The following is a 24,437-nucleotide window of genomic DNA, read 5'->3' as shown; positions in this document are numbered from 1 at the left end:
CAGGCGAGGTGGTCTGCAGCAGGTCCGCAGCGGTCATGGTAACTCATCAGCTCCCCTCGATTGCATCCCTGGGGGGAATAAGCCATTAGAACAGTGCCCTCTTTAGGCTAAGCCCTGTAAAAGCTGCTAACACTCACCTCCACTTGCGGCCGTTGCACTTGGTCATGGCTGAATATCACAACTATCCTCTCCACTCCTAAGCTCATGTCATATTCTAGGGGGAGCAGCTGCTGACTCTTTAAAAAAAAAAAAAAATAGAAACTAATTGTGCAGCTAGCTCGCATTATGACTTCAGTAGATGTGGGTGGGATCTGTGCACGTTTTGACGTCTCTTCTTCCCTCTCCTTCTGGATATTTGCAAAAAGAGGTGGGATAATAAAGTTTGAGACTTACTGTATTTTACTCTTGTATGCCTGTCCTGTATTGCATGGCTCTGCAGCTCCCCGTTCCCCCTCTCCTGCATTGCACGGCTCTGTGGCAGCCCCCCTTCCCCATGCATTGCACAGTTTTGTGCCCCCCCCCCCCACCCCCTTCGTCCTTCATCACATGGCTCTGCGTTATTTCCCCAACTGCATTAGACTGCTCTAGGGCCCACGCCCACCCTCCTGCATTACATGGCTCTACGCCCCCTCCTCTTGCGTTACAGCCCCCTCCTCTTGCGTTGCATGACTCTGCGCCCCTCCTGCATTACACATGGCTCTGCGCCCTCTCCTCCCCCACCTTCCTGCGTTACACATGGCTCTGCGCCTCCTCCTCCCCCACCCTCCTGCGTTACACATGGCTCTCTGCCTCCTCCTCCCCCACCCTCCTGCATTACACATGGCTCTGCGCCCTCTCCTCCCCCACCCTCCTGCGTTACACATGGCTCTGCGCCCTCTCCTCCCCCACCCTCCTGCGTTACACATGGCTCTGCGCCCCCTCCTCCCCCACCCTCCTGCGTTACACATGGCTCTGCGCCCTCTCCTCCCCCACCCTCCTGCGTTACACATGGCTCTGCGCCCTCTCCTCCCCCACCCTCCTGCGTTAAACATGGCTCTCTGCCTCCTCCTCCCCCACCCTCCTGCGTTACACATGGCTCTGCGCCCTCTCCTCCCCCAACCTCCTGCGTTACACATGGCTCTGCGCCCTCTCCTCCCCCACCCTCCTGCGTTACACATGGCTCTCTGCCTCCTCCTCCCCCACCCTCCTGGGTTACACATGGCTCTGCGCCCCCTCCTCTCCCACTCTCCTGCGTTACACATGGCTCTGCGCTCCTCCTCTCCCACCCTCCTGCGTCACACACATGGCTCTGCGCCCTCTCCTCTCCCACCCTCCTGCGTCACACATGGCTCTGCGCCCCCTCCTCTCCCACCTCCTGCGTTACACATGGCTCTGCGCTCCCTCCTCTCCCACCTCCTGCGTTACACATGGCTCTGCGCTCCCTCCTCTCCCACCTCCTGCGTTACACATGGCTCTGCGCCCCCTCCTCCTGCGTTACACATGGCTCTGCGCCCCCTCCTCCTGCGTTACACATGGCTCTGCGCCCCCTCCTCCTGCGTTACACATGGCTCTGCGCCCCCTCCTCCTGCGTTACACATGGCTCTGCGCCCCCTCCTCCTGCGTTACGCATGGCTCTGCGCCCCCTCCTCTCCCACATACTTTACAGCTGGTGGAGAGCATTTGTGCCACATATTGCCCCTTCTGTAAAAGCCCCTTTAAAGCTATGGATACTTTTGTAATTTATTTCTGTTGGTTTGCTACCCAAATGCAAAATTGGCCAACTTTCTAATAACGGTAACTTTTAAAAGTGTCTTTTCACTCTGCTGTTGTAGAGTCTGTGCAGCTCCTGTACATAGCTGGCGCTTCTGTTGTCAGCTCAGGCCTGTTTTCTTACCCTCTTTCTGAGGTCTTCCGCCCTTCTGTAGCGATACCAGCAGGGAGGAGGTTGTAAACAGCATAGTAACTTGTAAAAGTCTGCTGGACGAGGAGAAAGGATCAAACAGGCTTTATTGAGAAAGAGCAGTCTCTACAGAATCCACTGGGAGTGTGGAGAAAGTCGGGGTCTATACAGTAACATGGGCTACCATTATAGAAGGGCTAATCTGTGCTGATACGTGAGAGCTAGAAAAGGCTGCAGCGTCCTGGGCACACAGACTTCGCACACCAGCTAGAGAGGAATCATTTGGTTTTGGTGTTCTTCATTCGTTCATGAACTCTCTTTAATGCAGGAGTCTGGTAAGGAGCGAATGGAAGAAGTAAGTACTTGTGTTCACCGCATGGCCTGGGTTCTGTGCTGAGCTTGTCGCTGTAGGGTTACTGACACGGCTGCCATCAGATTGCAGTGGTTTTTGCTGTTAATTGAGTGCAGTTGTCCCATTAATGGATAAACATGGGGTGAAGTAGACCTTTCCTCCTGGCGTCCTACAGGAAAGCAAAAAAGATGTCGATGTCAGCAGAGAGCAACGTGATAGAGGCGAAAGGAAAGTGAGCAGAGCTGTGGCGAAACTCGGAAGATGAATGAATTTGCTCCTGTAAAAGTGAATCTGTCAGCAGGTTTTTGCTATGCAATCTGAAGTAGGAGATGGAGTCTGAAACTCCTGCTCTCATTGTTATTAGCAGCAGGTGTTGGCTGATGGGAGCAGTAGTCCCATCCACTGACACCAGTGACCAGAGGTAAACTTTATACCTCTGATCAGAAGCGTTGTTTCCGTGCTGTCATGAACACGACAGCGTAGCAAACACTGGATGTTTGTGCCCCCCATTCAAGTGAATGAGGTCCGGGTACTGATCTGGGTACCTGAACTTTTTGTATCAGTTCAACCGGACCCAAAACATCCTGGTGTCCACCCATCTCTATTTATCACTAAGCGCTGAGCATTAGTCTGGCAGCTAAGCAGCTCACTGACACAATGGCTCCTCAGACATGATGCCACAAAATAGTTTGTCAGGATGATAAATCCCCTTTAGACTATGTGCACACGTGGAGTATTTGCATCAGATTTTTCTGCACCAGCTACCAGTATATTGGCAGGAGCCGAGCAAAATACTATTTTGGATATGCATGTTGTAAGTTATTGAGAAGAAACAGGTTTGTAGTTTTTGTGCAAATTCCCATTACTTGGTCCTGATTCTGGCCGTACATGTCAGTGTATATCAGTATGGTAGTTCTCTGGTTACATGGCGGTTGTGTACACATGGCATTCTACTGGTCATTACCCAGAGCTGTGGGATATCCGGGCTTCTGCACGTCCCTTGCTTTCTACAGACGCGTTTGACAGCTGAGACTATATGTTGCTTTTGTGGAATAATTGCTTTCACTAATGTTTTCATCCTAATGACTTTTATACAATACGATTTTGTATGTATCTGCACGGACTAAGCTAAAATACCACAGTGGCCCCATCTTGGTGTGTGTATGTATCTATGTATGTGTATATATTTAGTGGGGGAGAGACCTTTATTGCAGGTGCAAAACATGGAAGTGATCTACATAGAGCATAGCAGGGCTGGGCATATTTATCAGTTTACATTCAAATACATGATCTGTAAAATCATGGGTCATTCACGCTTTACTGATCTTGAATTGTGAGGAGAGATGTATTCAAATTACACAGTAATACGGGAGCTGGAGTAATGTTGTTCCCCATGTCCTGGCATAAACCAATGTCATATTACCCCAAAGTGCAAGCAAATAACTACTATAATACTCGCCTTATGTAAAAGAATATAACTACTATAATACTGCTCCTATGTACAAGAATATAACTACTATAATACTGCCTCCTATGTACAAGAATATAACTACTATAATACTGCCTCCTATGTACAAGAATATAACTACTATAATACTGCCTCCTATGTACAAGAATATTACTACTATAATACTGCCCCTATATACAAGAATATAACTACTATAATACTGCCTCCTATGTACAAGAATATAACTACTATAATACTTCCCTGTGTACAAGAATATAACTACTATTATACTGCTCCTGTGTACAAGAATATAACTACTATGATACTGCTCCTATGTACAAGAATATAACTACTATAATACTGCCCCTATGTACAAGAATATAACTACTATAATACTGCCCTGATGTACAAGAATATAACTAATATAATACTGCTCCCGATGTACAAGAATATAACTAATATAATACTGCTCCCTATGTACAAGAATATAACTACTATAATACTGCCTCCTATGTACAAGAATATAACTACTATAATACTGCCTCCTATGTACAAGAATATAACTACTATAATACTGCCTCCTATGTACAAGAATATAACTACTATAATACTGCCTCCTATGTACAAGAATATAGCTACTATAATACTGCCTCCTATGTACAAGAATATAACTACTATAATACTGCTCCCTATGTACAACTACTATAATGCTGGTCCTTAAATGCAAAAAAAAGATAATCCACTTACATCTGGAATACTCCTCTGTAAGGGAATGTGCACATATCATCTATTAGACATCTGAGAAGCTGCTATGGGAAACTGCTGGTGTTGCTAGCCCTTCACTCTCCGTATATAGTGCGGGTGACTTATCGGTGGAATCAGCATAAAGAATGAACATGTTACTACTTTTAACCGCTTCATGGTGTCCGTATCCTGAAGTGGCTAAAATAAGTGACATAAAACGGTCGTATACACAGCAGTGTCTCTCACTTTTCTGTGCACTGTGATCATTTTGCGGTACTTTTTCTGTCTATCTCCGTGTGCAGAAAACCCTAAGGGTGTGTGCACATGTTGCGGATTCTGCTGCAGATTTTTCCGCGCGGATTTGTCAAAAGACTTGCAGTTTTTCTTCGGTTTAGCCTGCGGTTTTCCCCTGCAGTTTGACACCTGTCATGGAGCAGGTGCTAAACCGCAGCAGAATCCGAACAAAGAATTGACATGCTGTGGTTTTGAAACTGCAGAAAATTCTGCACATTCTGCACCGTCTGCACTGTGGTTTTCATTTTGCATTGATTTTAATGGTACTGTACAACGCAGCAAAAACTGGTGCGGATCCGCAGCAGAATCCGCAGCGTGTGCACACACCCTAAGGGTAAAAGCCACGATGTTCTCTGTATTTCTGTAGGTGTAGAATGTATCTCCCACTGCTGCTAATCCAATATTTTTTTTTTATTTTTTATTTTTTTTCTCCCCCTTAGCTCACCAAGGCTCACCGACAAGGTCACATGGTGAAAGTTGACTGGCTGGATCGTCTGACTTTCCGCGAAATAGAAATGATCAATGAGGTAAGTGCGCCGACACCTCTGTCTTCCTAGTGTGATTCTAGCTGCACCCAGGTCACCTCATCTGTTAGATCCCACTCCCCGGATCAACACTCCCTCCTGTCCGTCTCTGCTTTATGAGAACAAAACCTCCAACGCCTCCTTTTTGTGAGCAGTGTAAGAAAAAAAAAAAAACAGCTGAAAATGTAAAGATAAGCAAAAAAAAAGTTCCTAAAAATATATTAATCCCGAGTAGACGAGGAGTCGTGAGCACTTTTATTCTGCATCGACTGCAGCTGATGCCCCCCAGAAAAGACACATTTGGTATAGCCACATCCATAACTGCCCATACTAAAAAAAAAAAAGCTGTATAATATTTTATTTGTGTACTGCAGTTTATTTTAGGGACAGAGACCCTGAGTCCTGCAGTGTGCCACTCAGTTTAAGCTCCGGGCCCCAGTGCCGATGTGTGCGCCGCAGTGCACAGTATTCTAGTGCACGATGAGGCCCGATAGCAGAAGCACAAGAGCGGGGCCCCGGACCTTCGGACCCCTCTGTGTACTGCTGCTGACCGGGCCCCATACAGCAGTTAAGGCAGTAATGCCCAGATGGCGGCCCTGCATTCTCCCCCCCCCCCCCCCCCCATAGTTAATAAATTCATAGTATAACTTTACATATACCCCTAGATACTGCCACCGACACATACAACTCCTCCTACTAAAACGCTACACTGATGGGTGAGAAAAAGTATGTGTATAAACAATAATAATATATTTAAACACATATACATTTATATATATTTTGGTCCCCATCTCCATCTGCAGTAGGCGTTTACACTTTACTCTGTCGCCTCATTGGGGGACACAGAACCATGGGTGTTATGCTGCTGTCCACTAGGAGGCGACACTATGCATAATCTGAAAAAGATTAACTATGGCTCCTCCTCTGCAGTATACACCCCTGGACGGCGTCAGCCATCTCCAGTTTTTGCTTAGTGTCGCAAGGAGGCACACCTTTTTTCTTCCGTTTTTTCCTTTTTTCGTCCGGAAATACAGATGAAGAAAAGTGGGTCTCCAGCGAGACTCCCGGCATGGCTCCTTCCTTGGCCCCCTTTTTAGGGGTGCCCAGTTGAAGTGGAGACGGCTATTCCCCATGTCGCTCCTTCCCCAGTCCCTCGGGTACTGGTGCGAAGTTGAGACCCCCCTCCTTCCCCAACCCCTTTGGGGTCTGGGTTGAGGTTGAGGTGAGGATGAAGACCCCCTGACGGTGACAGACGCACCCTCCCTAATCCCCCGCAGGGGGCATTAGGTGGAGACGCCGCAGGTAGGGTCGGAGAATAGGCACTGCAGCATCCAGGGACCCCAGACCAGCTGTAGGATCCTGTGAAGGCCGGGGGATGGTGCAGGCAGACATGGCACAGCAGAGACAGGGCTTTCTGCTCCCCTGCCTTTGCAGCAGCAGTGGCTCCAGGGACCCCACACACAGGAACCGCTACCCCTGCTGCCCCCACCGCTAGCTAGTCGCCCATTCCGGGGGGGGTCTGGTACAAATCCAACCCCCTCCCGGACTACCGCGCCGCTCTGGAGCCCTCCTGGGCATCAGGCCTCTACTTGAGACGCGGCTTCGGCCTAGCTGAAGCCACCGCCTTTTCCCCGCCCCCCCCCCCCCGATGATTAAAATGACACTCTGGAGTGTCATAGAAGGGGCGGATCGAGGCAGAAAGGGCGCGTTTCTACATAGCCCAGCGCGCCCTTTTCAACTCTCCACCCCCTCCTTCCTCTCCTCAGCGTCCCGGTGGCCATTTTTTTGGCTGCAGACACCCTGATAACGGACACCTTCAGCAGAGGAGAACCACAGCAGTCTCCAGGGGGCACAGAACGGGGATCTGTCGGCGCTGGACCTAGAGGCACACTGGTGGGGAAAGATCACAGCTGGGTTCTCTTTACTCAGCTGTGAATCCATACTTCCTATAAGGCTCTCTGTGGGTTCCCTCTGCGTAGCCACCCCTGTAGGATCCCTGATATCCAGCCTCTGTGCACTATGCCGGGCTCAAAGAGAACCAGGCAGGAATGTTTCTATGCATTCTGCACAGCCTGCAAAGCCACGCTCCCCAGTGGCAGCACGTATCCGCACTGCCGGGATTGCATCCAGAACTCTGGGTCAGAACCCCAGGGAGTACCTACCAACGCTCCAGTGTCAGATACCACGCCGGAATGGGCTACTCAGATGTCACAGTCTATGACACAGTCCATAGATAACTTAACCGCCACATTGCTGCAAGCTCTGCAGGGTCGGGTCCCGGCTATGAACGTTACCCAGCAAACGGACAGCTTGTCTCAGGGACATGCTGCTTCCGACCCTCACAGACGTAAGCGGACCCACAAGTCACGATCGCCTGAGTCGTCCTATAGCACAAGGTCATCCCACAGGGAGAGACACCATCATTCCAGGTCTCCTAGGCAGTCCCCTGTCAGAGACGGACAAAGCAGTTCACCACAGAGATCCCCCACCACAGAAGACCCCCACCCCAGGTTGCCCACCAGGGATCACCTTAGCGATACACAGGATTCGGAAGGCAGCTGTGACTCCGATTCAGACAACGAAACGGAGAGGTCCGTGGTACCACCCCCCCCCCCCCCCCCCCTTAGCAATACAGCGCTAGTTGAGGACACAGTCTCTGCCATTCATCGGGTGCTGAAAATTTCAGAGCCAGTCTCGGAAGCCCCAGAACATCAGATTTGTTTCGAAAGTGTTCAGAAACCACCTAAGGTCCTCCTTAATCACCATGAGTTCCAGAAGATACTTACTGAACAGTTTTCGCAGCCTGAGGAAAAATTTGCCACTCGCAAATATTTGGAAGCAAAGTACCCCTTCTCACAGAAACACACCAAACAGTGGACAGATACGCCCGAGGTGGACCCCCCCGGTATCTAGACTAGCAGCGCAGACCTTACTCTCTCTGCCAGACAGCTCAACCCTCAGGGACGCAGCAGACCGGCAAGTAGAACGCATGGCTCGTTCCATTTTCGAAGCAGCAGGGGCCTCCCTGGCCCCTGCGTTTGCTTCAGTTTGGGCGGCCAAAGCCATCCTGGCTTAGGCTAACAAACTACAGGAAGTTCCAAATGCTGGGCTCTCGGACCAAGCGGTCCAGATAGCAGTGGTAGCAGACTGCATGCTTCACGCAGCCCTAGACTCAGCAAGAGGTCTGGTGGGGATAGCGGCAAACACCATTACAATTCGGCGTATCCTCTGGCTGCGAGAATGGAAAGCGGATGCGGCCTCAGAGAAGTCCCTCACGCATCTTCCGTACCTTACTGGACGGCTTTTCGCGAAAAGTTGGACACAATGATAGCCAATGCCACTGGGGGTAAGAGTACCTCTCCCTCAACTAAAACCGAAGCGCACGTCTAAACGAAGAAACCAGACACGATTCCGATCCTTTCGGAATTCCTCGGGCTGGTCCGTCTCGCGCCCAGCGCAAAACCAGAACCGCTCTCCACGCAGGGACAACCCACGGACGGCGCAGAGACCGGACAGGTCTTGGCAGTCGTAAGCAGGCCAAGCGAAACCCAAGGGAGGAAAACCTCAGAACTTCGCTTCATCATGACTCACGAACTCCGGAAGACACCCCACCAGTAGGCGGGCGACTTTTGCTCATTCAGCAAGTCTGGCTGCCTATTACAGAAGACAGGTGGGTCAGGGAAATAGTGTCTTCCAGATACAAGATAGAGTTCACTTCCACTCCACCGAATCAGTTCTTCCTCTCTACCCCTCCAACACCATCAGACAAGGCTCGTGCCTTCCACCAGCGGTCTCCTCTCTCCTTCAAGCAGGAGTCGTGGTGCCGGTTCCCGCGAACGAAAGATTCCGAGGGTTCTACTCCAATCTGTTCGTAGTTCCCAAAGAAAGGAGGCAGCGTTCGGCCCATACTAGACCTAAAACAGCTCAACAAATATGTACGGGTCTGTCATTTCCGCATTGAGTCCCTCCGGTCCATCATTGCGTCCATGGAGCAGGGAGAATACCTTGCTTCCATAGACATACAAGATGCATATCTGCACATACCAATTGCTCCCGCCCATCAAAGGTTTCTCAGGTTCGCGGTAAACCAAAACCACTACCAGTTTGTCGCCCTTCCGTTCGGACTCGCCACGGCTCCAAGAACGTTTACCAAAGTCATGGCAGCCACCATGGACGTTCTGCACTCGAGGCATTCTAGTCGTCCCGTACCTGGACAACCTTCTCATCAAGTCTTCCACCTTCAAGGACTGCGAGGTCAGTGTCTCAATCACAATAGACACACTGAGTCGTCTGGGATGGTTAGTCAACCTACAAAAATCGTCGACTACCCCGTGTCAGATTCTACCCTTCCTGGGAATGCTATTCGACACCTCCAGGGGCCTGGTGCTCCTTCCCAAGGACAAGACACTGGCCATCCGTCTGAGAGTTCGTACACTCTTCCACAGTCCTCCCCGATCTCTCCGGTTTGCCATGAGAGTCCTCGGCAGGATGGCAGCAGCAATAGAAGCAGTGCCATTTGCCCAGTTTCACCTCAGGCCTCTTCAACTAGCCATACTCAGATCTTGGGACAGGAATCCCTTCTCCCTCGACAGGGACTTCCGGTTGACGTCGTCAACCAGGAGGTCCCTGCATTGGTGGCTCAAGCCAACCTCGCTTGCACGGGGAAAACTCTTTCTCTCAGGTCAATGGAAGATCCTCACTACAGATGCAAGCCTGACAGGCTGGGGGGCGGTGCACCTACATCACAGGGCACAAGGCAAGTGGTCACCAAGGGAAGCGACCTTTCCCATCAATGCCCTGGAAATCCGGGCCATCTTCCTGGCACTGACAGCCTTTCATCACCTGCTTGCAGCCTCAAACATACGGATACAGTCGGACAGACGTGAATCACCAAGGCGGGACCCGCAGCGCCCAGGCGATGAGAGAAGTGGCACATATCCTCCACTGGGCGGAAGACTCGAGGTCGGTACTCTCTGCGGTCCACATTCCGGGTGTAGAAAACTGGGAAGCCGACTTCCTCAGCAGGCAAGGAATGGACTCTGGGAGGGGGGGAGAGTGGTCTCTCCATCCCGAGATTTTTTACCAGATCTGTCAACGCTGGGGAACCCCGGATGTAGACCTAATGGCATCCCATCTCAATACCAGGGTCCCCAATTTCATGGCCAGGACACACGACCCGCGGTCGCTCGGAGCGGATGCCCTGGTCCAGGACTGGTCCCAGTTCCAACTCCTGTACATTCGTGAGGAAGATCAAACAAGAGGGAGTTCCAACCATCCTCATCGCGCCAGACTGGCCCAGACATACATGGTACGCAGACATCGTTCAACTTACGGCAGATACCCCCTGGCGTCTACCCGACCGTCACGACCTTCTGTCTCAAGGTCCGTTCTACCATCAGAATTCAGGGGCTCTCAGTTTGATGGCATGGCCCTTGAAACCTGGATCCTAACCCAGGCAGGGTTTTCACCGGAAGTCACTGCGACCATGATCAGGGCACGGAAGCCAGCCTCCACCAAGATTTATTATCGTACCTGGAGAGCTTTCTTTTCCTGGTGCGAATCTCATGGACAAGTCCCACTCCCTTATTCTCTCCCGAAGGTCCTAGGTTTTCTTCAATCGGGCCTAGACGCCAAGCTATCCCTAGGCTCGCTTAAGAGTCAGGTGTCAGCGCTTTCAGTCCTTTTTCAAAGGCGCATTGCTATCAAACTTCAAGTAAGGACTTTACTCCAGGGAGTTTCCCGATTGGTTCCTCCCTACAAACGTCCGCTGGACACGTGGGACCTCAATCTGGTCCTGACAGCATTGCAGGCACCACCCTTCGAACCCCTTAAAGAAGTTCCACTCTGCATTCTGTCACAGAAAGTGGTTTTTCTAGTGGCAATCACTTTGTTACGCAGACTGTCGGAATTGTCAGCGCTTTCCTGCATACGGCCTTTCACCAGGACAAGGTGGTTCTCCGAACGGTACCATCCTTCCTTCCGAAGGTTGTGTCCACCTTCCACCTAAAGGAAATCTCACTGCCATCCCTTTGTCTGGTTCCGGTTCATAGAGTGGAGAAGGCTCTGCATAAGCTTGACCTCGTCAGAGCATTGCGGATTTACGTGTCCAGGACTGCACCCTTCCGGAAGTCTGATTCCCTCTTCATTCTTCCGGAAGGCGGTCGCAAGGGAATGTAGGCTTCCAAGACTACCCTTGCCAGGTGGATCAAGTCCACCATACATGAGGCCTACCGACTTAACAGTTCCCCTCTTCCGGCTGGTATCACGGCACACTCTACACGGGCAGTAGGGGCCTCCTGGGCCATTCGGCACCAAGCTTCGGCACAACAAGTGTGTAAGGCGGCCACTTGGACTAGTCTGCACACGTTTACGAAACACTACAGTGTTCATACCCAGTCCTCAGCGGATGCGAGCCTGGGTAGACGGGTTTTGCAGGCGGCAGTGCCCCAAGTTTAGGGACCTGCTAGCACATTATTCGTCCATTGCTTCCCACCCAGGGACTGCTTTGGGACGTCCCATGGTTCTGTGTCCCCCAATGAGGCGACAGAGTAAAGGAGATTTTTGTGTACTCACCGTAAAATCTTTCTCTTAGCCTCTAATTGGGGGACACAGCTCCCACCCTGTTGCCCTTACGGGCCGTTGTTACGGTTAAGTTCTTGTATTGTTCTTTGAGCTCGTACATAGTAGCCCTATTACAGGCATGGTTATGTTGTTGTTTTTCCGTTCCTCCTAATGCTTTTGCACAAAACTGGAGATGGCTGACGCCGTCCAGAGGTGTATACTGCAAAGGAGGAGCTATAGTTAATCTTTTTCAGATTATGCATAGTGTCGCCTCCTAGTGGACAGCAGCATAACACCCATGGTTCTGTGTCCCCAATTAGAGGCTACTAAGAGAAAGAGATTTTACGGTGAGTACACAAAAATCTCCTCCTTTTTTTTTTTTTTCTCTAATGCTGATTGGAGTCAAATTTATGGTGCAAGGTTTATAAGCCAAGATCCCTGAAAACCTTCTTATAAAATCTTTATTGCGGCTCTTCTATTAAGCGCTGCTCAGCCTGAAATGTCATGGATTTATGATGGGAGGATGCAGTCACATGTCCGGACACTTGATGGCACTGTTGTGCTTTTATTTGAGTCTTGTGTGGCCATGGCCTTCACTAACCAATTTCCAAGTAACAAATGTCTGTCCGGTTTAATAATTGATTTGTATTTGCTGTAAAAAAAAAAAAAAGTGGTGAATTGGGTCCACAGTTTTAAGAAAATGTTTTTGATTAAGTCCCTTTCCTTTCCTTTTTCTTTTTTTCTTTTTCTGTTACCATTCATTAACTTGTAAAAGGGAAAAAAAAGGGCTCTTCTTTTACATATTTTGATGTAAAAGGGGGTGGGAGAAAAATTGCACCAGATTTTGCACAAACATCTGGAATCTCTAAAATCTGCCCTCAAATCTAAAAGCGAAACATGCTAGCACATATAAAATACACTTTAAAAAATGCGCCAATAGAGTAATTGGGTGCAAACAAGGCACAGTATAACGATATAATGATTCGGGGTCTGTGTACTGCCACGAGAGGTGGTGAGTTCTCCTTCAATGGAAGTCTTCAAACAGAGGCTGGACAGACATCTGTCTGGGATGGTTTAGTGACTCCTGCATTGAGCAGGGGGTTCGGCCATATGGCCCAGGAGGTCCCTTCCAACTCTAACCTCCTATGAATCTTTTATTTTCCCATCCCTCTATCATTCCTTCTGGAATTGTATTCGTCCAGTGACAATTTGGCGCTACCGTTCCCCTTGCCAATACACCGGTCTCTGACTAGCGTCGGGATCTTATATACTGCAGCTACAATTCCCAGGATTAATGGATATTTCTCTTTGGCCGCAGAGTGAAAAGCGCAGCTCCAACTTCATGTACCTGATGATCGAATTTCCCTGTGTGAAAAGCGATGACAAGGAGTACGGAATAGTTTACTATGAAAAGGTAACTTTTAAGTTTTTCATTTCATGAACACTGACCTGTGACTTTCTTAAAGAAGCTGTCTTCTTTCTTCCTCTTCTTTCTTTCTTCCTCTTCTTTCTTTCTTCCTCTTCTTTCTTTCTTCCTCTTCTTTCTTTCTTCCTCTTCTTTCTTTCTTCCTCTTCTTTCTTTCTTTCTTTCTTTCTTCCTCTTTCTTCCTTTTTCTTTCTTTCTTCCTCTTTCTTCCTTTTTCTTTCTTTCTTTCTTTCTTTCTTTCTTTCTTCCTCTTTCTTTCTTCCTCTTTCTTTCTTTCTTCCTCTTTCTTTCTTTCTTCCTCTTTCTTTCTTTCTTCCTCTTTCTTTCTTTCTTTCTTTCTTTCTTTCTTTCTTTCTTTCTTCCTCTTCTTTCTTTCTTCCTCTTCTTTCTTTCTTCCTCTTCTTTCTTTCTTCCTCTTCTTTCTTTCTTTCTTCCTCTTCTTTCTTTCTTTCTTCCTTCCTCTTCTTTCTTTCTTTCTTCCTTCCTCTTCTTTCTTTCTTTCTTCCTCTTCTTTCGTTCTTTCTTCCTCTTCTTTCTTTCTTTCTTTCTTCTTCTTCTTTCTTTCTTTCTTCCTCTTCTTTCTTTCTTTCTTTCTTTCTTTCTTCCTCTTCTTTCTTTCTTTCTTCCTCTTCTTTCTTTCTTTCTTTCTTTCTTCCTCTTTCTTTCTTTCTTTCTTTCTTTCTTTCTTTCTTTCTTTCTTTCTTTCTTTCTTCCTTTCTTTCTTTCTTCCTCTTCTTTCTTTCTTTCTTCCTCTTCCTTTCTTTCTTTCTTCCTCTTCTTTCTTTCTTCCTCTTCTTTCTTTCTTTCTTTCTTTCTTTCTTCCTCTTCTTTCTTTCTTTCTTCCTCTTCTTTCTTTCTTTCTTCCTCTTCTTTCTTTCTTTCTTTCTTCCTCTTCTTTCTTTCTTTCTTCCTCTTCTTTCTTTCTTTCTTTCTTTCTTTCTTTCTTTCTTTCTTTCTTTCTTTCTTTCTTTCTTTCTTTCTTTCTTCCTCTTCTTTCTTTCTTTCTTTCTTTCTTCCTCTTCTTTCTTTCTTTCTTTCTTTCTTCCTCTTTCTTTCTTTCTTTCTTCCTCTTTCTTTCTTTCTTTCTTTCTTCCTCTTTCTTTCTTTCTTTCTTTCTTCCTCTTTCTTTCTTTCTCTTTCTTTCTTTCTTTCTTTCTTTCTTTCTTTCTTTCTTTCTTTCTTTCTTCCTCTTCTTTCTTTCTTTCTTTCTTTCTTCCTCTTCTTTCTTTCTTTCTTCCTCTTCTTTCTTTCTTTCTTCCTCTTCTTTCTTTCTTTCTTCCTCTTCTTTCTTTCTTTCTTCCTCTTCTTTCTTTCTTTCTTCCTCTTCTTTCTTTCTTTCTTCCTCTTCTTTCTTTCTTTCTTCCTCTTCTTTCTTTCTTTCTTCCTCTTCTTTCTTTCTTTCTTCCTCTTCTTTCTTCCTCAGCACTGTGTGCTTAGAATTGCTCACTGAGAGAGAATTTCCATCTGCTGGTAGATTCCCTTCATACTAAGGGTAGCACGGTGGCTCAGTGGCTAGCACTGAAGTCTTGCAACACTAGGGTTTTGGATTCAAATCCCACCAAGGAGAACATCTGCAAGAAGTTTGTATGTTCTCCCCGTGTTTGTGTGGGTTTTCTCCGGTTTCCTCCAACAGTGCAGAGACCTACCAATAGGGAATCTTGATTGAGCCCCAATGGACGCTATATAAGTGAGTAATATAAATGCTGGCAGCATGTTCTCGTGACAGATCTGCTGTCATACTGAATACCTTTTCAGACCTAAAGGGGTGTTCTCCACTAAATGTATTTATCCACAGGTAAATCAACTGCTTGAAGCTCCCGGTGAGAGGGTTGGTGGTCATATACACACAGGGGATTTGGGGACCCCGCATTCTTATTCTGAGTCCCAGCAATCTTTTATCTACTCTCTTGTAGTTTGGTAGTGTAATTTTTGCCATTTTAGCACCAATGTCTGAAAAGGGGGGCCGAGGTTTTGGAAAGTAGGGACATGGATGTTGAGAGATGTTTATAGTCTGTCTTTATGCTAATAATTTCTTTCAGGCTCCGGGGTGTGCGGTGCTTGGAAGAATTCCCTGCCTCCTCTCATAATATTACCCCCTCCCAGTTACAACCACAGAATCCCGCGCCCTCACTCCGTCAGGAATGCATACCTCATCCTCCCTTCTATGGATGCTGCATTCAGGGATCTTCTGCACAGGTAACCTTCGCTCCTGTGACCTCCGGTGTGCGCGCTGATCAGGTGCTCTCCACACTTCCTCCCTGTATAGTCATTGCCATGTACTCATAGTTCCTAGTGATGACTATGCAGGGAGAAAGTGGGGAGAGCATACTATCGGCAGTCACTGTGACTCGCTGGCGCAGAAGATCCCTGCATGCAGTGCACACAGAAGGGAGGATGAGGTGTGTATTTCTGAGGGAGTGCAGGGCGCAGGTGTGGGATTCTGGGACTGTAACTGACCCTTATGGGAGGGAGTAAGTATTACACTGAGGACAGGAGGCAGGGATTTTTTTCCAGGCATCGCACGCTCCAGATCCTGGAAGAAATCATTATCATAAAGACAGAATATAACATTTCTCAGCAACAAGACCATTAATATGAGGCATATAGGTAGGACAAGTGTAACATTTCCATTACCGGTATGCCCATATTAATAGGTCATATACGTCCCGGGGGGGGTGACAGATTCCCTTTAAAGCTAATTTTTTAAAATAAGTTATTGCCAATGGTTTTTATTGTCATTTTAATGGTGTTTATTAATAAATATGGTGAATTGTAATTGCCTGTCACAGTTGTCACAACCAGCTCTTTACTGGGACTGGTTAAAGGGGATTCCCATCTGAGATCCTATCGCAATATATAATGGGTGTAATAGTAATATTAGAAAATGGCTTATAGACCAATTAAAAATGTAGCATAGTTGAATGTTGCTTACCCCGTGTGCAGGGAAATTACACTCGCAGTCGGGGACTATAGTTGGGGCAATCTGCTCCATGTATCCCTTTATGATACAAATGCGCTCAGTGATTTCTTTTTTTTTTTTTTTTTTTTTGTCTACAGTCATGGCCAAAAGTTTAGAGAATGACACAAATATTAATTTTTACAAAGTCTACTGCTTCATTTTTTCGAATGGCAATTTGCATATACTCCAGAATGTTATAAAGAGTGATCAGCTTAACAGCAATTACTTGCAAAGTCAATATTTGCCTAGAAAATGAACTTTATCCCCCAAAACACATTTCAACATCATTGCAGCCCTGCCTTAAAAGGACCAGCTAACATCGTTTCAGTGATTGCTCCATTAACACAGGTGTGGGTGTTGATGAGGACAGGGCTGGAGATCAATCTGTCATGATTAAGTAAGAATGACACCACTGGACACTTTAAAAGGAGGCTGGTGCTTGGCATCATTGTTTCTCTTCTGTTAACCATGGTTATCTCTAAAGAAACACGTGCAGTCATCATTGCACTGCACAAAAATGGCCTAACAGGGAAGAGTATTGCAGCTAGAAAGATTGCACCTCAGTCAACAATCTATCGCATCATCAAGAACTTCAAGGAGAGGTTCCCTTGTTGCCAAAAAGGCTCCAGGGCGCCCAAGAAAGACCAGCAAGCGCCAGGACCGTCTCTTAAAAGTGGTTCAGCTGCGGGATCGGGCTACCAGCAGTGCAGAGCTTGCTCAGGAATGGCAGCAGGCAGGTGTGAGTGCATCTGCACGCACTGTGAGGCGGAGACTCTTGGAGCAAGGCCTGGTCTCAAGGAGGGCAGCAAAGAAGCCACTTCTCTCCAGAAAAAACATCATGGACAGACTGATATTCTGCAAGAGGTACAGGGAGTGGACTGCTGAGGACTGGGGTAAAGTCATTTTCTCTGATGAATCCCCTTTTCGATTGTTTGGGACATCTGGAGAACGGCTTATTCGGAGAAGACCAGGTGAGCACTACCACCAGTCTTGTCTCATGCCAGCTGTCAAGCATCCTGAAACCATTCGTGTGTGGGGTTGCTTCTCAGCCATGGGAATGGGCTCTCTCTCAGTCTTGCCTAAAAACACAGCCATGAATAAAGAATGGTACCAGAATGTCCTCCAAGAGCAACTTCTCCCAACCGTCCAAGAGCAGTTTGGCGATCAACAATGCCTTTTTCAACATGATGTAGCACCTTGCCATAAAGCAAAGGTGATAACTAAATGGCTCAGGGAACAAAACAGAGATTTTGGGACCATGGCCTGGAAACTCCCCAGATCTTAATCCCATTGAGAACTTGTGGTCAATCATCAAGAGACGGGTGGACAAACAAAAACCTTCAAATTCAGACAAAATAAAAGCATTGATTTTGCAAGAATGGACTGCTATCAGTCAGGATTTGATCCAGAAGATGATTGAGAGCATTCCAGGGAGAATTGCTGAGGTCCTGAAGAAGAAGGGTCAACACTGCAAATATTGACTTGCTGCATTAACTCATTCTAACTGTCAATATAACCTTTTGCTACTCATAATATGATTGCAATTATATTTCTGTATGTGATAAAAACATCTGACAAACACACATAAAAACCAGAGGCCAGCAGATCATGTGAAAATATAATATTTGTGCCATTCTCTAAACTTTTGGCCATGACTGTACTTCGCTCCTTGTCCTTTTTCCCTATCTCTACTTTCCTATGACCAGACCACACCTGCACGGATGTGATGAAGTGTCATAGGCAGGAATTTTATATTGTCAGTGTAGTCAAGAATTAATTTTTCTTCGCCTTCCCTGAAGACCTTGATGGCGAATTGCAGCTCCGGATGTGAGCAGAATTCTGTTGCTGCCCGTCAGATCAATACATGGAAGAACGATGAAGTGTCCTCCTCTAACCTGATTAAGGCCAGGCCGTTTTCCCCTGCTAACTCCTTTATGACCATATATATGATAGACGTGGGTCCCATCATCGGCATCCGTCTCGAGCAGGACCCCGTCACACAGCTCTCAATGAAGAGGGTCCGTACATACGCGGCGCTCTCTGTTAATTCTTATGGGAGTGGTAATTGCTTGGCGTGCATGCTCCCGTAGAAGTGATTGGCAAGAGACCAGCATGTGTGACCCCCATCTGCTCTGACAGCGATGGGTGACCAAGCTCTGAGAACCGCACTATCATACATTCATGTCATACATTACTGTACATGGTGGGAATAACAATTTAAAGGGACACACTCTCATCACTTCGACCAATTAATTCTGAAATCCTAACACCAGGGGGCACAATATCAAGTGCGAAACAGAAAAATCCATACATGAAGAAAGCTTGCTCACTACTGCCACATTTATGGAGGCGACTGCTCTACATTAATAAGGATTAGAGATGAGCGCTCATGCTTGGATAAGGCGTTATCTGAGCATGCTCGGGTGCTAACAGTGTGTCTTCGGCGTGCTCGAATAGTGTTTGAGTCACCGTGGCTACATGTGTTGCGGCTGTCAAAAAGACATGAAACATGCAGCCGCGGGGACGAGAACATATTTTTCGAGCACACCGGAGACACTCAGTTAAGACGCGCGCGTGCTCACTCATCACTACTAAGGCTATGTAGCCAGAAGGAAAAGCCTCTAGTCTGCAGACAACTATTTGGGGTTTTCTTGTTCCCCATCTTTTCGGGTAGCTAGACCACTTTTGTTTTTACCTCCTGGAGGAGATCTAACTTGCACACCCCTTTTTCTGCAGCCTGTCTACCCCCAATAATCACCTCTTTTATCCCAATATCCTAATAATTAAAACTATTGATGGCATCAGACTTTTTTTTGCCAGATGCTCCTCGCTGAGGCTTCGTTACAGTCCTCTTTCGGGATGTCTGGGTCTGTGGGGCCCAGCGATGCTCTGCAGCGTTCCTGGTGCTTAGACAAGTGTCACCAGGGGGTAAAGTTTTCACCACCGGCCAGGCGTGGTCGCCTTTAACATTGTGCGGTGGAGGCCTCGCTGCTTTTAAATGACAGCACATCGGGGCCAATGCCCTCCTGTATCTGCGTATTAATGCCGAGTCATTTCCTAATGTCTTGCAAATCTGAAAGAGAAAATTGGCTGTCGGCGTGAGATGAGATGCGGTTTACTGCAGGGAGCAATCGTGTTATTACTGTGTCCCCGTCATATAATTTTACAGGCTAATTCCGCTCAGAACGTTGAGTAATTTTGCCAATAATGGGCTTGAATGCGGATCTTGAATTCCATCCGGTCGTCTTTATACTCTGGTCACATCGAAAGCTGCACTCTTTTAGTGCCAGTCAATCGATTCGGTGATCATGAGGCGGTGTAATCACATTACTGCCATCAGTGATGACCTATGAGCCAAATGTCGGGAGGACACCTCTGCTTCTATAGCGCCACAAGTGACCCCAATTTGGAACCCGCATCCATCATCGGTTGGTGTGTTGCGCCTTTTTTAAACCCATTTCCAGGACTTCCCATGGACCTTACATGTCCGGGCATTGTACATGCTACTCCTCAGTGTTGCTCTAATGTGGCACAAGATTATGCGGCTACTGGGCCGGGGAACCGGCTGTCACTCAAGACAAACAAGAGAACTTCTATAAATTGATTTGCAGATTTTCTATTCGTCACATTAAGTTGTTTGATGGCTCGGACTCGCGGTATGATTGACCGCAGTGTGGAGCGACCCGCCGACTCCAAGGACCAGAATTATGACAAAGAACTCTTAGTTACTGCAGCTCTTCACTATGGGGAGAGGGGAGTTGGTAATCTGGGGGAGCCAACCCCTAATATCCATTAATCACATGGTTGTTTCTAGGACATACTTTATTCCGGGTAAATAAGTCGTTGCTCTATAGATGGTGTAGAGCGGTGGCGTAAAATATGGGACTGTCACTGTAATGGAGAGAAGTGTTCTGAGCTGCGCTAACGTCCCTGATTTGTCTCCGCAGCTTACATGCCGCAGTGTGCTGGCGCTCATTACTTGCTGTATCCAGACAGGACGTGCACACGGCTGACCTGCATCCACAATATCTGAGCTTAGCATAGAAATCAGGCCCCCAATCACCCAAGCAATTGTGCCGGCCGAGCATAGCAGAATGCAGCCGTCTCCGAGCTCCTTTTCTTCTCACTTAGTTTTCTACAGAAATCAAAACGTTTAACAGTCAGAAGCCCCCAGGCTCCCATTATACTGTCTGCAAACCGCTCTATGCTCATACAGTGCCCCCAACCTGCTGACCCCTATTACCAGCCTGAGTGCCCTATTACACTCCAAAAGGCAAAGCCTCTGTTCTCTATTCTGCTAGATTCAGTATGGTAGTAGTAACCCCATGGTGAGCAAAGCACAATGAAATGGTGGTGGTGGTTGTTGTACTTGGGAGCAGTATTATAGTAGTTATATTCTTGTACATAGGGGCAGTATTATAGTAGTTATATTCTTGTACATAGGGGCAGTATTATAGTAGTTATATTCTTGTACATAGGAGCAGTATTATAGTAGTTATATTCTTATACATATGGACAGTATTACAGTAGTTATATTCTTGTACATAGGAGCAGTATTATAGTAGTTATATTCTTGTACATAGGGGGCAGTATTATAGTAGTTATATTCTTGTACATAGGAGCAGTATTACAGTAGTTATATTCTTGTACATAGGAGCAGTATTATAGTAGTTATATTCTTGTACATAGGGGGCAGTATTATAGTAGTTATATTCTTGTAAATAGGGAGCAGTATTATAGTATTTATATTCTTGTACATAGGGGGCAGTATTATAGTAGTTATATTCTTGTAAATAGTGAGCAGTATTATACCGTGTTTCCCCGAAAGTAGGACCCCCCCGAAAGTAAGACAGGGTGGGGGTTACGGGGGGGTCCTTCAATGTAAGGCCTCCCCCGAATGTAAGGCAGGGTTGGGGGCCGCTGTGAAATGTAAGGCCCTTACCTTTTGGGCCGCCGCTGTCCCCCATTGGGTCCCCAGGCTCCAGAGGTGTCCTCAGGTGCAGCTGGGCGGGTCCAGCGCTCATGGGGTTAACTCGCCGTGTTAACCCCGCAATCCGCCCAGCTCAACAGCTCATTGGCCGCCCCTGTTCCCCACGTCACCGCCGGCCCCCGGCTCGAGCACTGATTGGTCCAGCAGCTCGGGCTGTAATTGGCCGCCCCAGCCCCACGTCACTGCTGTTTCCCTGCTGATTGGCACAGCGTTCCCTGCAGCACAGGCCTTCCGCACCCACAGCCGCACCGCAGAGGAAAACGTCCAGCATTTAAAAACCAAGTAGGGAAACATGTACTGTATAGGGTATGGGGCTGTGTGCAGTGGGATACGGCACTGTTATGGGGTGTGGGGCTGTGTGCAGTGGGATACGGCACTGTTATGGGGTGTGGGGCTGTGTGCAGTGGGATACGGCACTGTTATGGGGTGTGGGGCTGTGTGCAGTGGGATACGGCTCTGTTATGGGGTGTGGGGCTGTGTGCAGTGGGATACGGCACTGTTATGGGGTGTGGGGCTGTGTGCAGTGGGATACGGCACTGTTATGGGGTGTGGGGCTGTGTGCAGTGGGATACGGCACTGTTATGGGGTGTGGGGCTGTGTGCAGTGGGATACGGCACTGTTATGGGGTGTGGGGCTGTGTGCAGTGGGATACGGCACTGTTATGGGGTATAACAGCATGTTAATAAATGTTAATTTATTGGTTAAAAAGAAATTGTCATTTTTTTTCGGCTAATGTAAGACCTCCCCCGAAAGTAAGACAGGGTGGGACTTTTTGGGGTAAAATTAATGTAAGACAGGGTCTTACTTTCGGGGAAACACGGTAGTAGTTATATTCTTGTACATAGGAAGTAGTATTATAGTAGTTATATTCTTGTACATAGGAGCAGTATTATAGTAGTTATATTCTTGTATATAGGAGCAGTATTATAGTAGTTATATTCTTGTACATAGGAGCAGTATTATAGTAGTTATATTCTTGTATATAGGAGCAGTATTATAGTAGTTATATTCTTGTACATAGGAGCAGTATTATAGTAGTTATATTCTTGTATATAGGAGCAGTATTATAGTAGTTATATTAATCCGCCCTTTTCTCACCATGGAAACAACAAAATCTCTCACTGTCACCCTGATCCACTCCAGCCTGGACTACTGTAATGCTCTATTAATTGGCCTCCCTCTCACTCGACTCTCCCCTCTCCAGTCTATCCTTAATGCAGCAGCCAGGGTTGTCCATCTGGCTAATCGTTACTCAGACGCGTCCGCTCTTCGCCAGTCGTTACACTGGCTGCCATTTCATTACAGGGTACAATTCAAAGTACTTGTTCTCACCCACAAAGCTCTCCACAGTGCGGCACCCCCTTACATCTCCTCCCTCATTTCTGTCTATCGGCCTATCCGACCGCTGCGCTCTGCAAATGACTTTCGACTAACCTCTGCCCTAATCCGTACCTCCCACTCCCGACTCCAAGACTTCTCCCGTGCTGCGCCAATTCTCTGGAATGCTCTACCCCAAGATATTAGGACCATCCACAATTTGCATAGTTTTAGGCGCTCGCTCAAAACACATTTGTTCAGAGCCGCCTATCACATTCAGAAATCAAAGTCATGTTATGTTTGTGTGTGTGTGTAGCCCATTCACTATCTACATCTAACCCCCACCCCCTGAAGATGGCTGGACCATCATTGTAAATACAAACCTGTGCTTTGTATCTCCCCCACCTCATTGTAGATTGTAAGCTCCCGCAAGCAGGGTCGTCTTATTTCGCTTTAATTATTGTATTGTTAACGTTGTTACTTATGACTGTTGTGTTTAAAACTGTTCAACTGTAAAGCGCTGCGGAATATGTTGGCGCTATATAAATAAAGATTATTATTATATTGTAAATAGGGAGCAGTATTATAGTAGTTATATTCTTGTACATAGGGAGCAGTATTATAGTAGTTATATTCTTGTATATAGGGGCAGTATTAGTTATACTCTTGTAAATAGGGAGCAGTATTATAGTAGTTATATTCTTGTAAATAGGGAGCAGTATTATAGTAGTTATATTCTTGTACTTGGGAGCAGTATTATAGTAGTTATATTCTTGTACATAGGAGGCAGTATTATAGTAGTTATATTCTTGTACTTGGGAGCAGTATTATAGTAGTTATATTCTAGTATATAGGAGCAGTATTATAGTAGTTATATTCTTGTACATAGGAGGCAGTATTATAGTAGTTATATTCTTGTACATAGGGGCAGTATTATAGTAGTTATATTCTTGTACATAGGGGCAGTATTAGTTATACTCTTGTAAATAAGGAGCAGTATTATAGTAGTTATATTCTTGTAAATAGGGAGCAGTATTATAGTAGTTATATTCTTGTACATAGGGGCAGTATTAGTTATACTCTTGTAAATAAGGAGCAGTATTATAGTAGTTATATTCTTGTAAATAGGGAGCAGTATTATAGTAGTTATATTCTTGTAAATAGGGAGCAGTATTATAGTAGTTATATTCTTGTACATAGGGGCAGTATTATAGTAGTTATATTCTTGTACATAGGGTGCAGTATTATAGTAGTTATAGTCTTGTACATAGGGTGCAGTATTATAGTAGTTATAGTCTTGTACATAGGGGCAGTATTATAGTAGTTATATTCTTGTACATAGGGGTAGTATTATAGTAGTTATATTCTTGTAAATAGGGAGCAGTATTATAGTAGTTATATTCTTGTAAATAGGGAGCAGTATTATAGTAGTTATATTCTTGTACATAGGGGCAGTATTATAGTAGTTATATTCTTGTACATAGGGGTAGTATTATAGTAGTTATATTCTTGTACATAGGGGGCAGTATTATAGTAGTTATATTCTTGTAAATAGGGGCAGTATTATAGTAGTTATATTCTTGTACATAGGGGTAGTATTATAGTAGTTATATTCTTGTACATAGGGGGCAGTATTATAGTAGTTATATTCTTGTAAATAGGGGCAGTATTATAGTAGTTATATTCTTGTACATAGGGGTAGTATTATAGTAGTTATATTCTTGTACATAGGGGTAGTATTATAGTAGTTATATTCTTGTACATAGGGGGCAGTATTATAGTAGTTATATTCTTGTAAATAGGGGCAGTATTATAGTAGTTATATTCTTGTACATAGGGGTAGTATTATAGTAGTTATATTCTTGTAAATAGGGAGCAGTATTATAGTAGTTATATTCTTGTAAATAGGGAGCAGTATTATAGTAGTTATATTCTTGTACATAG

At 46.3% G+C, this 24,437-nt stretch overlaps 1 protein-coding gene across 1 annotated transcript in view; it reads left to right on the top strand.

Moving 5' to 3' along the window:
• PIK3C3 (phosphatidylinositol 3-kinase catalytic subunit type 3) overlaps positions 1–24,437 on the top strand; it is a 206,347-nt gene that overhangs the window by 13,685 nt on the left and 168,225 nt on the right. The window contains exons 5-6 of the mRNA XM_073589786.1: positions 5,157–5,243; positions 13,120–13,215. Of these exons, the coding sequence (XP_073445887.1) occupies positions 5,157–5,243; positions 13,120–13,215 (183 nt within the window). The remainder of the gene's footprint in view (positions 1–5,156; positions 5,244–13,119; positions 13,216–24,437) is intronic.

The sequence above is a fragment of the Dendrobates tinctorius genome, unplaced genomic scaffold (genome assembly GCF_039654945.1).
Source record: "Dendrobates tinctorius isolate UK_male_01 unplaced genomic scaffold, ASM3965494v1 ptg000113l, whole genome shotgun sequence".
In the NCBI taxonomy this organism is placed as follows: Eukaryota; Metazoa; Chordata; class Amphibia; order Anura; family Dendrobatidae; genus Dendrobates; species Dendrobates tinctorius.
Note: the sequence above shows the minus strand (reverse complement) of the source record. Positions and strands in the feature narration are given on the sequence as shown.